This window comes from Hemicordylus capensis, chromosome 5 (assembly GCF_027244095.1).
Source record: "Hemicordylus capensis ecotype Gifberg chromosome 5, rHemCap1.1.pri, whole genome shotgun sequence".
NCBI lineage: Eukaryota > Metazoa > Chordata > Lepidosauria > Squamata > Cordylidae > Hemicordylus > Hemicordylus capensis.
The window spans coordinates 153,299,317-153,314,951 of record NC_069661.1 but is presented as its reverse complement, the minus strand read 5'-3'; the positions used below and the strand labels follow the sequence as shown (position 1 = coordinate 153,314,951).

General features: G+C 42.0%; 2 protein-coding genes across 3 annotated transcripts in view; one reads left to right on the top strand and one right to left on the bottom strand.

Annotated features, from left to right (window-relative positions):
- Positions 1-12,648, top strand: part of LAMB1 (laminin subunit beta 1) — a 118,411-nt gene extending 105,763 nt beyond the window's left edge. The window contains exons 28-34 of one of the 2 annotated variants that reach the window (XM_053252956.1): positions 522-725; positions 1,056-1,200; positions 5,550-5,757; positions 6,694-6,835; positions 7,668-7,844; positions 10,762-10,921; positions 11,220-12,648. In XM_053252956.1, the coding sequence (XP_053108931.1) occupies positions 522-725; positions 1,056-1,200; positions 5,550-5,757; positions 6,694-6,835; positions 7,668-7,844; positions 10,762-10,921; positions 11,220-11,353 (1,170 nt within the window). In that variant the 3' untranslated portion in view covers positions 11,354-12,648. Of the gene's footprint in view, positions 1-521; positions 726-1,055; positions 1,201-5,549; positions 5,758-6,693; positions 7,588-7,667; positions 7,845-10,761; positions 10,922-11,219 lie in introns of those variants that run through there. The other variant, XM_053252957.1, reaches the window with a different exon arrangement.
- A 1,540-nt stretch (positions 12,649-14,188) lies between these two features.
- Positions 14,189-15,635, bottom strand: part of DLD (dihydrolipoamide dehydrogenase) — a 41,747-nt gene continuing 40,300 nt past the window's right edge. Inside the window, exons 13-14 of the mRNA XM_053252958.1 lie at positions 14,706-14,795; positions 14,189-14,566 (exon numbers count right to left, since the gene is read on the bottom strand). Of these exons, the coding sequence (XP_053108933.1) occupies positions 14,501-14,566; positions 14,706-14,795 (156 nt within the window). The 3' untranslated portion in view covers positions 14,189-14,500. The remainder of the gene's footprint in view (positions 14,567-14,705; positions 14,796-15,635) is intronic.

The following is a 15,635-nucleotide window of genomic DNA, read 5'->3' as shown; positions in this document are numbered from 1 at the left end:
CTCCATGGCGCCCTTCTCCCTGGGTCCAAACAAAATCCAGATCAGCAGATGCTGGACTGACCAAGAGAGTGCCAGGCTTGCTTATGCTCCTCTGCACCTTGCCCCAGCTCTGCAGCAATCATGGTGGGATGCAAGCTGGTTCAATATGGTTTGTGTGAAACTACACACAAGCAGATACCATACAACACATTGGAGACAACTTAAGCTGTGCACTGCGAAGATTTCACTGTATTGGGAAAGGAATTCCCACACTACCACAGTGAGAGATGGCTCTTAATTACTAGCTTAAAGTGGTGTTAGAGGAAGTGGAAAGAGCTACATATTTTCCACTAGCATTTGAAGCTTTTAGACCTTCATCACAATCTGGATACCACATCCAGAAAGCAAAATGAAATTAGCAGGAGGCTCTGTTCCAAACTGCTTTGCTCTAATGGTAGTGCCTCAAGGAAATGGCTCTTGTTCTTGTTTTGAAAGATTGATAATCCCTGACTCTTTCCTGTGTCTGATCCTGTCTTCTGCAGACATGTGGAGCTCCCCCTGGGGCTTCCTGTGCTGATTCAGAATGTGGGGGCCTGGGCTGCAGAACCGAAGATGGAAAAAAGAAATGTGGGGGCCCAGGCTGTGATGGGTTAGTTACTGTGGCCCACAATGCCTGGCAAAAAGCTATGGATTTCGACAGAGACATACTTGGTGCTTTGGCAGAAGTTGAACAGCTCTCCAAAATGGTAATTCTTTCTCTTATAAAGGTAGCTTAAACACTAATGGTTAGAATGAAAACAAATTAAACAGCAGATTGTGCAAGTCTGAGACAAAAGCAAACAAACATTTTTTCCTGAATAATTGCTTCCTTCCAGTTGCACACTCTTCCTAAGTGCCCTAAAAAATCTAGATTAAATGGATCTACACACAATACCTTGGCTGTTGAAGAAATTGGTATGGTGGATTCCTGCATTATTTCAAGTGTTCTCTGCACAGTTTGATGCTAGTTAATGGTATTGTCAGTATTTATTTTTCAGTATTATGTTTAATTTAAATCTACTCTTTTTTTGTTTTAGGTCTCAGAAGCAAAACAGAGAGCAGATGAAGCAAAACAGAATGCTCAAGAAGTTCTGCTAAAAACGAATGCCACAAAGGAGCAAGTGGACAGGAGCAACAAAGATCTGAGGAACCTTATTAAACAGATCAGAGAATTTCTGATGAGTAAGGGTTGTTCTAATAGGCCACTGATATGTATCTGTTCTGAATAACAATTTCCTCTTCTTGAGCCATCATATTCAAAGCTGCAAAGTCTCCGCTTTTACTAAAAGACTGCAGTCAAAGAATGGAGCGGATGTGCCAGACCTGTATGTGAATCACCTTTGCTCATCTGTGCCAGCTGCTCTTATGCTCATTGCTCTAAACCACTTCTTAGTCCAAACCTCCTTTTCTAGGCTCCTGTGCTTCCCCAGGCCTGCTGGTCAGACTGTCCAGCCTGCTTCTTCCCTGGACCCTTCTTCTTCTCCCCCTAGGAGCTAAGCAATGGAGTCAAGAGCCCCATGACTTCCCTACTCACTTGTCACACAATCCCTTAGTGTATTACACTATAGGATTGTATGGCTATTTAAAAATCCTCTGAAGATAAGAAAATTAGTTTCCATGGTTGAAAATTTAGGCCTGTATAGATTACCTATACAGTTAGTGTTGAAGTGACTTTATCAGTGATCTTGGTGTGTGAGAAGGTACTACTGTGAGCTGGATCAATGTATTTTGTTTTTCTGTAGAAAAAGTCATTATCTTAGAGTATGTATATAACCTTATACATACGAGAGATTACAATAGATAGAAAATGGCAATAAAGCAGACCTCTTATTTGAACAGGAAGGAATACATTACTACCATTATAAAATTGCTGGCCCAGAGCATGTGCAACAGCTTAAAATTCTGCTTCAACGCTTCTCACCACATCCAAATTGATGTTTTTGCATGCTCCCTTTTTATTGTGAAGCATCATCTCTGTACACTCCCAGTGACTGTAGATGTCTATGCAGTATTTGCATAGACAGCCATTATTTTATTTTTATTTATTTATGTATCAAATTTATACCCCATCCAGAGAGTATATGCAGAAATGGAAATGTTTATCTAGCACTTCCTGGGTTGTGCTTTGCTCACATTCTATCTTTTGTCGTCTATACCCTTTAGAGTTTAGAGAGAAGGCATAGCCACTTCAACCTGCATTAACTTCTCAGGCTAACTGTTAATTGAGCAGAGAGACACCTTTTAAAAGTGGTGGTTCTCTTTATTTAACGGGGGAAAGCAACTGGCCTTATCCAAACCCAATACAGAATCCCTCTAGTGGCTGTTGCTGGTGTCTATCTTACATTTCTTTTTAGATTGTGTGCCCTTTAGGGACCAGGATCCATCTTATGTATTTATTATTTACAGAGCTGATAAAAACCAATGTTGTTGTTTTTAAAAATTGGATTCTAAAAATTTAAATCTGATTTTTTAATTTAAGTTGGATTTTAATTAAAACAATTTATTAAAAACAAAAGAACCTAGGTCAAAGATACCATCATGAATGTTAATCACAACTTCTAATTATATTATATGAACATGTTAGCAGCTGTATATGGGGATTAGAGATCACAGACCTTATCAGTCCTATTCTGCAGGTGGTGTTCATGCAGCACCCACACAAAATCAAGCCCTCCTTCTCTCTAAAAGACATTAGGCCCATTCACACGTTATGTTCAACAATCATACAATGAGTGTACAGTGTACACAGGTACAGCCATTCACATATTAGGATGAAGGCAGGTACAGCAGTACACTTGCAATCTGTACCATGCATTTGAATTGAATCTATCTGTACCATGCATTTGAATTTGGACCTGTATCCAGGTTTACTTTTAAAATTATGCCAAGTACAGGTACAGTTATGTACAGCCACCTAATGGCGCAGCGAAGAAATGGCTTGACTATCAAGCCAGAGGTTGCTGGTTCGAATCCCTGCTGGTATGTTTCCCAGACTATGGGAAACACCTATATCGGGCAGCAGCGATATAGGAAGGTGCTGAAAGGCATCATCTCATACTGAGTGGGAGATGGCAATGGTAAACCCCTCCTGTATTCTACCAAAGACAACCACAGGGCTCTGTGGTCACCAGGAGTCGACACCAATTGGACGGCACACCTTACCTTTACAGTTATATACAGACGTCTGTACACGCATACGGCATAATGTCTGAATCAGGCTAAATAAGGGCAATGAATGGAGATTTGTGGGGATGGGATAGATCTAAGGAGGACGACAGGGCCAGTGCTAGGGGTTCAGGTGCCCCCATGCAACCTAGAAATTGGTGCCCCCTCCCTCATCAATGACAGGCTATTACCCCCACACCCCAGCTTTTGCATGTTTGCATGCACACAAGTTTTTTTGATGTCCGCTCAGCTAATTTTAGATCCCTTCCAGGTTGAATCAGCAAGGCCCCACTCTGAATGCATGCGCATGCGCACTGCCTTGATACTGCCACCCAGAACCAAACTCATCTCCACGCACCGATGAAAAAAACTCAAGGGAACACTGTAGGAGAGAAAGGCAGCTTAAAATTTTTTTTTGCATAAACTGATTTGCACAGTCTTATTATGAAGCAAGTCTTTTAAAAAATCATTTATTCAGCAGCTTTAGCCCCTTATTGAGTGCATTACTCAGCCTGCAAGATCCCAGGGTTTAACATCCCCACTCCACTGAACCGCTACCTGCCTCTGTCATGTTCTCCCTTTCCCCCTCCCTTTCTTGTTGTGCCTGGCTGGATCCCTCTTTACTTGCTATTTCCTTCCTCCTCCTACTTTCCCTCCTTCCCTCTCCTCTGTTCACCATTTCATACCTTGCTTCCCCCAGCTCCCATCCCATCCCCTTTCTCATGATCTCCCCTTTCAGCCATCAGCCTGCCCCCCCGCCCCGTTCATCTTCCTCATCTCTCCCTCCCCGTTTTTCATTTGATTTCTCAGCACTCTTGCTTACTTTTGTTTATGTGGCTTCTTTTGCCTTTCTCACTTCCCAATTCATCTTCTGTAGTAGTGAGCAGTTAATGTATCCAGCACTCCAGTCAGAGCCAGGCAACCAGCTACTCTCTGTCACTTGCTCGCCCCGCTGCCTGCCTCGTGTGTGTATTTCATCCAGCCTGGCTGCAGAGTCTCTCTTCTCCTCACATGAGAGACTGGAGAGAGTCTGTGCACAGCAGACCCCGGCTGAGAGCAACCAGGCTGCCTGGGATTCAGGAGGCAGGCACAGCTGGGTCCATGCAGCCACCCATTGCACCAAGAGAGATCGAGGGCTAGTTGCTACCGTAGTAGGAACTGGTAGGGGCAGGGCAGGGGACTCTTGGGGGCCCCACAGTTCTTGCCTTGCTGCCACAGGCAAGCACATGGCTGCAGAAGCCCCCCAACATCAGTGCCCCGCTTCAATACAGTCTGTGCTTATCCTGGCCCTGGAGGAGGAATCTGGATATAAATGCAAGAGACAGGGGTGGGGAATAGCAACTGAAACCAAAAATGAGTAGAACATATTCATGCAGTCCTGAGGAAACATTTTCAGTGAGCATCCTCCTTTGTAGAAGGGAAACACCTACCATGACCGCAGGCCCTAAAAAGAGACACCATTGGGGAATATTTTAATGAAGTTCATTCATATACCTGTGGATAAGACAAGCATGTGTGCGGAATGCAAATCATGCCACAAAGAAATGCAAAGTCCGGTTGTCAAAATGAAGCAGCATTATGAGATGTGTAATGCATACCTACCTTCTAAAAATGAAACCTACATCTATCCCTGAATATGCATTAAGGTTATATTAGACAAGAATGTGCTTTTATTAGAAAATGATTAAATAGAATCTTCCTGACTAGTGATTTAAATTGTGATTTAAATTATTAAAACTGACTTCTTCTATGAAGCGATTTAAATCCTGATTTAAATTGGTTTGATTTAAATCAAATCAACCCTGATGATTTATTTCTCTGTGTAAACTGCTTTGGGAACTTTAGTTGAAAAGCAGTATATAAATATTCGTAGTAGTATGTGATTGCTTAATTACAGACTGAAATAAGTTAAATATGTAGTAGAAAGGACCTGAGAAATTAGGTTCTCTTACCTCATATCTCTTTGTCTTAGAATGAAGTGTGAACAGCAGATATACTTGATATGCAACCATGAGTGGTAATCAGCATTCACTGTATGTCCAGGACTTGATTCTTACCTGTATTGTTGATGTGGCTTTTTTAAACATGCCATTATAATCTGGTTAACCTTTCTTTTGAATTCACCACCATGGTGGTGATCCAAAAGGACTAGGACATCTGGGAACTTGGTCAAAGCTAACGTTCTTCAGGTCTGACTAGGGTGAAAAATCTTTACCTTTAAACTAGCGCCATCTAGTTTCTGTTTCCTGAATATTGTGTTCTGCTGCCATTTAGCTGTTCAGTGTAGAATAAAACAGCGAAGGGAGCTGCCCATCTCCAGCTGTCCCATTAATAAATATTTACTTACTTACTTCCCTCTTTAACAGAAGACAGTGCTGATCTGGATAGCATCGAGGCTGTTGCTAATGAAGTGCTCAACATGGAGATGCCCAGCACACCTGAGCAGCTACAAACACTAGCAGACAATATCCGTGATCGGGTGGAGAGCCTTTCTGATGTTGAAACTGTCTTACAGCAGAGTGCTGGAGATATTGCAAGGGCAAAGATGCTGTTAGATGAAGCTAAAAAAGCAAGGTACCATATTACAACTTTTTCTGTCGCAGGAGGTCTTCTTAGAGCAGTGGAAGCCAGGGCTGGCTCACTAAGGGGGCCCAGTGAGGCAGCTGGCTCAGGTGGCAGAGGGGGCCCTGCCTCCACCTCCTGCCTCACTGGCTGCTCTGTCACTGGCCTGCCCTGCCACTACTACACTTATTCTCCCATTCCAGCTCTCTAGCCTGCCATTCTGTCCATCTACACTTCTGTTCTGTTCCCTACCCTCTGCCTTGGGAAAAGGCGTTCTGTATTTCATAACAGAATGAAATAAGAGGAGGAGGAGGAGCAGCAGCAATGCAGCCAACCACCGGATAAGGAGAAAGTGGGAAGGTGGTGGGGGAGGATACTTTGTGTGGTAAGACTGGGGTGCGGGAGAACAGAGGATTGGAATGTGGTGCACAGAGTCCAATATGTGGATACGTGTCACATATTGACAATACACAGGTCAGTGTGGCAGCTGCTTGTCATGCAGCTGCAAGTGTTGGTGGGGCTTGGGCCAGGTCTGGTGGGATCCTAAGAGATTTTCTGAGTGTCTGAACAGGTTATACTGTTCAAGGCTTTAAAAGGGGCTTAGACAAATAGATGGAGGACAGGTCTATCAATGGCTGCTAGTCTGGTGTCTATAGGGCGCCTCCAGCTTCAGAGGCAAGATGCCTCTAAATAGCAGTTGCAGGGGAGCAACAGGACATTTCCGCAGCTCTTGCCTGTGGGCTTCTCAGAGGCATCTTGTGGGCCAGTGTGGAATACAGGATGCTGGACCAGATAGTCCTTAGGAGCAGCCCAGGCAGTCCAGCAGGGCTGTTCTTACGTTCTTAAGGCACAGACCTGGTTCACTTATTGTGTGCTCACTGAAATGAGGGGAAATCTTTTTTTCAGAAAAAGATTTTTTTTATTTATTTATACATTTCCATCCCTCAGTAAAAGTGCAACAGATGTTAAAGTCACTGCAGACATGGTGAAAGAGGCTCTGGAAGAAGCTGAAAAAGCCCAAAATGCAGCTGAAAAGGCCATCAAACTGGCAGATAAAGATATCCAAGGAACACAAGACCTGCTTACATCTGTGAGTTAATTGCACTGCTGTCTCTAAGAGCTGAAGCTCCCTTCAGCTCCCTTTGTAATGTGCATGGTTTACTCAGTTATACTTGTTCTCAAGTAGAATGAAATATAACGTTCCTTTTAAAAGCAAAGTTTCCATCTTATTTGGGCTTGTCAAGAAAATTATGGGGATTGAAAATAAGTTATTTATGCCTCCATCATAAAGATGAAGGTGTTGGTGGGATGATGAATGAGGAGTCAAAATCCATTGGTCTTTACTCCAGTGATGATGATTTGACCTTGACAAGCATAATCTACTCCGTATATCTCACTTGAAAAGAAAGGCAGAGAAGTCTGACCTAATGCAAGTGATGGTGAAGGTTAGGAGAAAGATGCACTACATATCCTTATCCTCTTCCTCTCAGCTAAAATAGTTTGGACCAGGAGATGGGGAAGTTCTGTCCTCCCTAAGGTACTGGATTGAAAAACCATATATAAAGTTGAGGAATGCAGGCTTTGTAATGGGTCAGACAAATGTCTTATTGTTTGGTTCCTGGTCTTCTTTCTGGAGACTCCTGAAAATGAATGTAATCAACCCTGTATAAATGTCTGTCTTTTATAACAGTAATAATGGACTATCTTGTTTTATATTGATGTGTTTAACCTTTTGGGTTTCTGATGTCTTCAAAAACTCAAACAATGCCTTTTTAAAAGAAGAAAGAAGCAAACACAGGTCTGTAGAGCCAGAAGTTATGCATAGACATCTAAAATTTGGAAAACAGTGCTGAAGAAGTGGGTCTTTAGTGCACTGTAGCTTTAAAATATTTGTCTAATTGCTCTCATTTATTACCTATTAGATTGAATCTGAAACTGCAGTGTCAGAAGAAACACTCAACAATGCTACTTTGCGTATTGCTGAACTAGAAAAAAACGTGGAAAGGCTTAAACAAAAGGCTGCTACAAACACTGAAGACATTACAGCAGCTGAAGAAACTATTGCTACTGTGAATCAAACTACTGAGACAGTTAAAAAAGTAAGACTTTTTGAAATTATGGCTTTATTTTGGAGGCTTGAGAAACAATGTCCTTCAGTACCAGCTTGTATGGTAAGAGTTTTCCCTTGAATTTGTACATCAAATTATAGTTGAGTGCTAGGAAAAGTACATAGCCATCTTGGAATCCAAGGTATCATCATCCCTGTCAGTGTAATCATTGGGCAGAGTATCCTCCCACCCCAAGAGGATGAGAATATCTGGTGAGAGAAGCCGCTGCCTTATCAATGAAGGTAGCCTTGCAGGCTTTACAATTCAGTGACAAGTTATAGCACAGCTATAGCACCTTGCTGAGGTGAGTTACCTTATCAGGATGGCCTCAAAAAACAGAGTGAAGGGGTTGGGGTAGCCGTAAGAATTTTGGAGCTTGAGGCATATGCTCTCTTCCACATCCAGGTGCTGAGATTCTGCAAAAGAGGAGGGGAACTGAAGAGCTTCCAGAGCAGGGCTGTACAACTCTGGCCCTCCGGCTGCTGTTTCACTGCAGTCATCCCTGACTCTTGGTCATTGTGTTAGAGGATGGAAGTTGTTGTCTGGCAGCAGCTGGAGGGCTGAAGTTGTGCAGCTCTGTTCTCAGGCCTCTGCTGCTCAGATCTAAAAGGCAATGAGATTCCCAAGGATCCAGGCACCCATAATACACTGGAACTGCAGTAAGGAAGATGAAGGAACTTTCTGTCTCTAACTGGTGCAGTGGAAGAACAACATTCAGTCTAAAGCACAAAAGTAAAAACAGTACCTTTAAAAATAATTTAGTGGCTCCAGATCCGTATCAGAATTTGATCTAAAGTTGCATTTGTGCTGGGTTGTGCAGGTAGCTGCATAGGCAGGTTAGAATCTGAGACTGGCTGACAGTCAGAATCTGGAACAGCCTGCACAGCAGGAAGTACTGTCTTATTTTTTACCAACTTGCTTTTCTTTGAAGGTGATCTTTCCATAATGCATCTAGGGTTAGACAAATGGAAGAAAGAGTTTTGAATCTGGGATGTACCAAACCTAGGCAGACACTAACCACCAAGCCACCTAGGCTCACAAGAGGGAGGATGACGATGCCAAGAAGAGAAGTGCCTCATGGTACTCAGAAACCCAAATTAGCTGGGTGGGGGAAGGGGGTGGGGAGCAACCTGGAACAGATAGCCAAAAAAGTAAAAACTTCTGCCTTGGGTGAATGGAACACACACCCTACGCATGCTCACGGGGAAACTATCTTGAAAACACACTGGATCTCTAAACCACCAGAGAGCTAATAAGACATGCAGAAATTGGATGGTGGTTATTGCTTCAGAAAGAAGCCACACCTGAATGTAGAAGGGCCTTCCTGCTCCTCCCTTCTTCTCTAGTTTTTCAGGGGAAGCGTGAAAATACCAATGGCCAGAAGAGGGCAGTAGCAATGCAATTGTCCGACCACAGGAGCCACAACAAAAAGGGAGCCAACCTGCACAGAGCAAGGAAGTGGGCAAGACAGGTGGAACAACAGGGACCAAAAATACTCTGAAGTATGCAAACTATGTGCCTGAGAGAAAACAGGACCTCATCAAGGCATGGTTGTTGCACCCCACATCCTTAAGGCAGAAGCTGCTGTGGGTAAAAAGAGAAGGAAGTGGTTCGAACAACTGCAGTGGCAGCACAGTGTGTGGCCTTGCTATAGCTAAGAGCAGCAGCAAAGACACCCCCCCCCCAAAAAAAAGCCCTCTGGGGACCCTCCAGGCAGCTAAGCTGGATTTGATAGGATGGGAGAGGATGACACATTGAAGTGGGGTAGGGAGCTGAAGAGAACCGAATGCTTGGGAAAGGCAGGCAGGTCTTTCTCAGTGAGCCTTTTCGTAAGGTGTGTAGGCGTTTAAGTTGTATTTCAACTAATGGCAGCCAGCCAGTTCTCCCCCACACCCCCCAGGCACTCTTGCAGGTACCAGATTTACCGGCACGGTGGCTATGAATGATGTGAAAGATCTGCTTATCGAAACACACTTACTCCTTACTCCAAAAAGAGGCAGTTCCTAAGAGAAATGTGGATCTATCACACACATTGAAAAGCCTCTTTTTAGGCCACAGTCATCCTTACTTTAGAATCTGAAATAACATTTTACTAGCTGGGCTAGGCGCAGAGCATCTGCGCCTCTAGTTTGGCCCAGCCGTTTTCTCCTGCTCTCTGCCACCGTTTTCTTGCCGCCAGCGCCTAACTTCCCACCCGCCGGCCTGCCACCGCCTCCTCCAGTTGGCCAGCTTCCTCCTCCTGCTGGCGTGGCTTTGCCCGCCAGCTTCCCACCTCCTCTTGCTGGTGTGGCTTTGCCTGCCAGTGTGGCTCCACTGGCTGGCCGCCTCCTCCCGCCAGCACGGCTCCGCCAGCCGCCATGGCTGTTTTCTTCCCCTGTCCCCATCATTTATCCTCTGGCAGCTGCTCGCAAACTCTCGCAAGAGCTGCCACACATGGGATTAACGATGGGTATGTTTAAGAGAATTAAATATTATAGACAGATAATAAAATAAAGGGATGCTGGTTTGTTACTATTTAAGAGCAGTGATGGCAGGAAGTATTTCCAATTAGAGGACATTTTGGTATCATGATCCATTTACCAACTAAAGATCAACCACTATCAGAGATAGCACCAATATTCTTTTCAGTTGCAAAAATAATGCATCCCCTCTGGTCCAGTTGTGACTCATTTGGAATGATGGTTCACAACTGATGCCTTTCCCATGGGATAAGGAAAATGGCAAGACTTTGTACTGTACCAAAAGGCCCTTTCCATAGTGCTTGTTTATGATGTGGATACAGTGAAATCTGCTCAGTAGAGCACAGTTGCATTTTAGCAGTAATTGAAAGGGAAGGATGTCAAAGCAATGAAAATGTTTGTTGCTCTTCTGAGTAATATTGCCACTTTTGTCCCATCTCAAACCACAGGTACTAGACAATGATGTGAGTGGCAAGTATAAAACTTTAGAAAACTTAATTGCCAAAAAAACAGGAGAGTCTGCAGATGCCAGGAAAAAAGCAGAAGCACTACAGAATGAAGCTAAAGCACTCTTGGACCAAGCAAACAACAAACTCCAGCTGCTCAAGGGTAAGATTCCTTATGGAAAAAAGTTTTTAAACATGGAGAAAGATCGTGTGCTTAAATGGAGCACTCCTTCCCCATCTCTCCTGCACTGTGACATAAAACATCATGTAGCAAAAGCTGGTCTTGTTTTTATTATTTATTATAAGAAACCTCTCTCTCTCTCTCTCTTCAAAAAAGGCCAAACTGCTGGTACTGAGAGACTTGATTTGTCTCCACTTCTCCATTTACATTGCTTCAAACCATCCCACACATTTGGTTTGCTGGTAGAATAACTGAACTCTAATGTCCCCTTTCATTTCAGAATTGGAAAACACCTACGAGAAGAACCAAAGAGTCCTGGAAGACAAAGCCAAACAATTGGTGCAACTGGAAGAAACAGTCCGCAGCCTCTTGCAGGCAATCAGCCAGAAAGCTGCAGTCTACAGCACCTGCTAGTAACTGGGAATGGGAGGGGTGGAGGGAGTCATAGAAGAAAATGCCTGCCTACCTGCCTGGAAACTAAGGGTGGTATTTAGTTTTTAATCAGGTTATGATCTTAAAACCAAAGAATCTGCTCACCAAATAAAACTGTACTTTTGTAACAAAGTATGATTCATTTAACTAATGTTACTTTCATTATCCCAAATGAGTTTTATTAACCCTTTTCAAGTACTCTGCTAATAAAAAGCTTAGCTCCAAAGATGGGATTTTTTTTAAAAAAAGTTGTGATTTAGAGGGTTTCATTTTCTAGTCCTGAATACTGCACACAGGATGACATGGTGTCCTTTTGTGCAAGAAGCTCGTTCGCTTGCCCCTGCATCTACTTTGATGGCATTACTGGTGGTCTGGCGACAGGCAGGTAGTTGCGGATGGGCCGTTGAAGAGCAAACAGTAGCTCGGCAGCTTTAGCAACTCTTTGTTTAGTTCCAAAGCAACTACGAAACTGGGTATCATGTTTTTATATTATTTTACATTTATATCCCGCTCTTCCTCCAAGGAGCCCAGAGTGGTGTACTACATACTTGGGTTTCTAGGATATCATGCAGCACAGGAGATCCCTGCAAGAAAGGCCACTTGATATCCCTTCTGAGCAGGAAGCTACAATACTTCCACTGCAGTGGTGGCATCTTGTGCAATAGAGGTGATCAGCAGTTTCTTCCCCCAGCATTGGCATAGTGCTGCTCTCTGAGAGTAAGGCACCTGGGTCCCACAGCTTAAAGGCAGCAATTCAAGAGCCCAAATGCCTCACAGAAATACATTAGTACACAGAACCTTCTTACTAGAAGGAATTTGCTACACACAACACCCATCCTTCTCTTTCATGTGTTACTGCCACCAGGCATTTATTTATTAACACTCCTCAAACACAGACAGTAGCTTTGAAACCTGTCTGCATTTACTAGTTTTGATGCTGCCACTGGCTTAGAGGTCCAAGTTATCTGAAGCTTTTTTGAGGTATTGAGGAATAACACAAATATATAAGATGAATGTAAGTGTCTAAATTGAAGGAAAAAAGCAAAACCTTTTAAGACAGCTAGCTGAGTTTCTGCCATACTTCAGAGTTGTGATAAAGTTAACCTATCAACTAACAAGATCTTTTGGCATTAAGAAGAGGCCTTTCTCCAAGTTTCTCTCTTTTTAACAATGAATAAGGAAGCATATTTTACACAGAATGATCACAAAGCTTCAGATTAACAGATAACTCTCACAATTAATCCAAAAGACTATAAATAAATCCTACCATTCAGGTTTCCTGCCTTCTCTCATTTGAACATTTCTTTCTCATTGATATGTCTCAGCAAATCACAAAATTTGCTTTTTTTTAGCCTGGCTGAACCATCAAGCTGTTTTTGATTAAGACTCAGCTTGTGTAATGTGTACGTATTGAAAATGCAAAACATGTGACAAAAAAAAGCTCTTTTTATGGCTATTTAAAAATGTAATGCTAAAAACGAGAACAGCAGCACAGATGAACAATGCTCAAGTTACTACTGCAGTAATCTCAAATGTGATGTTTACATTATTTTCTTGGAATGCTCATATGGTAACTTGTGCATACAGAGCAGCATCTGTATCAAAAACTGCCAGCTGTCCATTTCAAAAGTGAAGTTTCTTGCATAAAGAGAAGCTGCTTTAGAACCTGCCTACAGTTACACTGCATTAAACTCTTAAGAATTTGTAGAATGGTATAGTGCAGAACACACTCTGTTTTAGATCCAAAGCAATTACAATAAGGGGTAGGTCATGTTTTTGAAAAGTTATTTCCTATTAGTATCTTACTCCTGGGATATCATGTGGCACAGATGTTCCCCGCAAGAATGTAAACTAGCTTGTCATAAGAGTTTTTCATATAATTTAGTAATCCTACTTAAGCTGGGAAACTTTGAAGAAAGAGATACACTAAGGAAACTTTTAAGAATTACTTATACATTCTGGAAACTACAGCTTGTTAACTTACTGCAAGTTAAGCAACTTGTTTGAACTGTAGTTAGTTAAACTGAAGCTCCCAGCATTTGTATAGAACATGTTTTTTAATTTTCATAGATTTTATTGCTTTTTGTTATGAACTATCTTGGGTTGTTTTTTAATGAAAGGCAGTATGTAAATTTATCAATCAGTCAATCCATTTAGAACTGCAATCTGTTGTAAAGTCAAAGCAAAAACCATTCACTCTCCTTTCCAGTGCTAGAGAAAAGGAGTGGGGAGTGCACAAACCCACAGCTCTTCTAAGCTCATGCATATAGTACTGAACCATGGTTTAGCATTACAACTAAACGTAGTCACTGTTTAGTTGCTTCCAATTTTTCACTAACACTAGAGATATTTTAAAGATGATGTTACTAAGAAGCTTCTCAAGTGAAATTACCAATTGTTTCAGTTTTCTTTTACAAAGTTTTGTTACACCAGAAATGTTTTCAATATGAAAAAGATGCCTGGATACAAATGGCTATTTGTGCAGTCAAACCAGTTTTATGTTGCTACTTTTCAAGTATTCTGCACAGTTATCCAAGAATAGCCTAAAACAGTTTTAGCTTTCGTTCAGAATAACTTTTTCTGTTCTGCTTCTCTCCCTGTCCTTCAAGTTCCTCATTACTGTTTTCTTTCCCAACAGACTGTATCTGAAGCCTTCAGGGAAGGCTTTAAAAAGTTATAGTATGATGAAATCCCTTGCTATCCCTTTGAGTAAAATCACAACCACAGCAGCTTTGTGAAAAGGTGACAGTGGCGTATTTGAAGTGCCGCAACACGAGAGCATCAGTTTCTTAGCAAAGACAGAGCAGCAACACCAGATAATATCAGCATTGTATTTCATCCGAGTACATGATGGAATCTTCCAGTGCTCCACAATCTTAAAATTGTCATCTCTGTAGCTTGTCTTCTGCAAAACTTAGAATGTACAAATTAGCAATAATGCAAACATATTTAATATACAGCTGTTGGGCAATGTTTTTTCCTCAAGCCCCTATTATTTGTTTAAATACCATGTTGTAAAAGAAAAGTTCACTTAAGTCCCAGAAGTATTCAAAAGACCAAGCTTTCACGAAGCCCTCAGTCAGTTTTCATAGGAAGATGTGCTTTGAAAGTTATGGATTTCCTTCCACGTTAGAAGTTGATGGCTTTGCCAAATGATGCTGCTAGGTTGGCTTCCCTGAAGGCTTCAGATACAGTCTGTTGGGAAAGAAAACAGTAATGAGGAACTTGAAGAACAGGGAGAGAAGCAGAACAAAACAAACCACGGCAAATATCTGGATTCTCAAATAATTCACATAAAGCTACAGAACATCTAAAACACCTCACATCAACTTACTGGATGTGCATGGCAAACTCTGGCTACATCTTCACATGATGCTCCATACTCCATTGCAAGAGCAGCTTCATTAATCATTTCTCCAGCTCCCTGTAAATAGTAAGGCAAGTAATAAATACAAAAGCCAATATGAGTGCATCTCTAAACATAAGGATGACTGTACTCTGCTTATTAAAAAAAATGAAAACATAACACCAAGGAAAGCTGAATTGTGTGATCTATAAAAACGTATGCATATTTACAACTATTTATATTTCATTTTAGTGCTGTTCAATTAGTCATACAAGCTTTAATCAATCAGATTTGCACATGAATTAAATTGTTCTGAAGAGAAAAGCATTAACTCTGTTCTGAGACAACATAGGCACATATCAAAGCAGCCACCATATTAGAAAAAACATTTCCTCCTATGTGTGAGAGAAAAAGAAATGGCTCGTTTAAGACGCTGCCTGCCCCTCACATTTTTGTAAATACTTGTACAAAAGCGGGGGGGGGGGGTGTTGTTATTTTAATCTTCTGCCCAATTCATCACAGGCATTTTATTTTTAAAAAGATTTTAAATCTGTTTAACCAATTGATGATTAAGTGCCATCAAGTCGGTGTTGACTCTTGGCAACCACATAGATCATTTCCAGGATGATCTGTCTTCAACTTGGCCTTTTAGGTCTCTCAGTGGTACATTCATTGCTGTCATGATAGAGTCCATCCACCTTGCTGCTGCTCGTCCTCTTCTCTTTCCTTCAACTTTTCCCAGCATTATGGACTTCTCAAGGGAGCTAGGTTTTTGCATAATGTGTCCGAAGTAGTTTGAGCCTGGTCATTTGTGCCTCAAGTGACATTTCTGGTTTGATTTGTTCTATGATCCATTTGTTTGTTTTCCTGGCTGTCCATGGTATGCTCAAAAGTCTTCTCCAGCTCCAACGTTCAAAA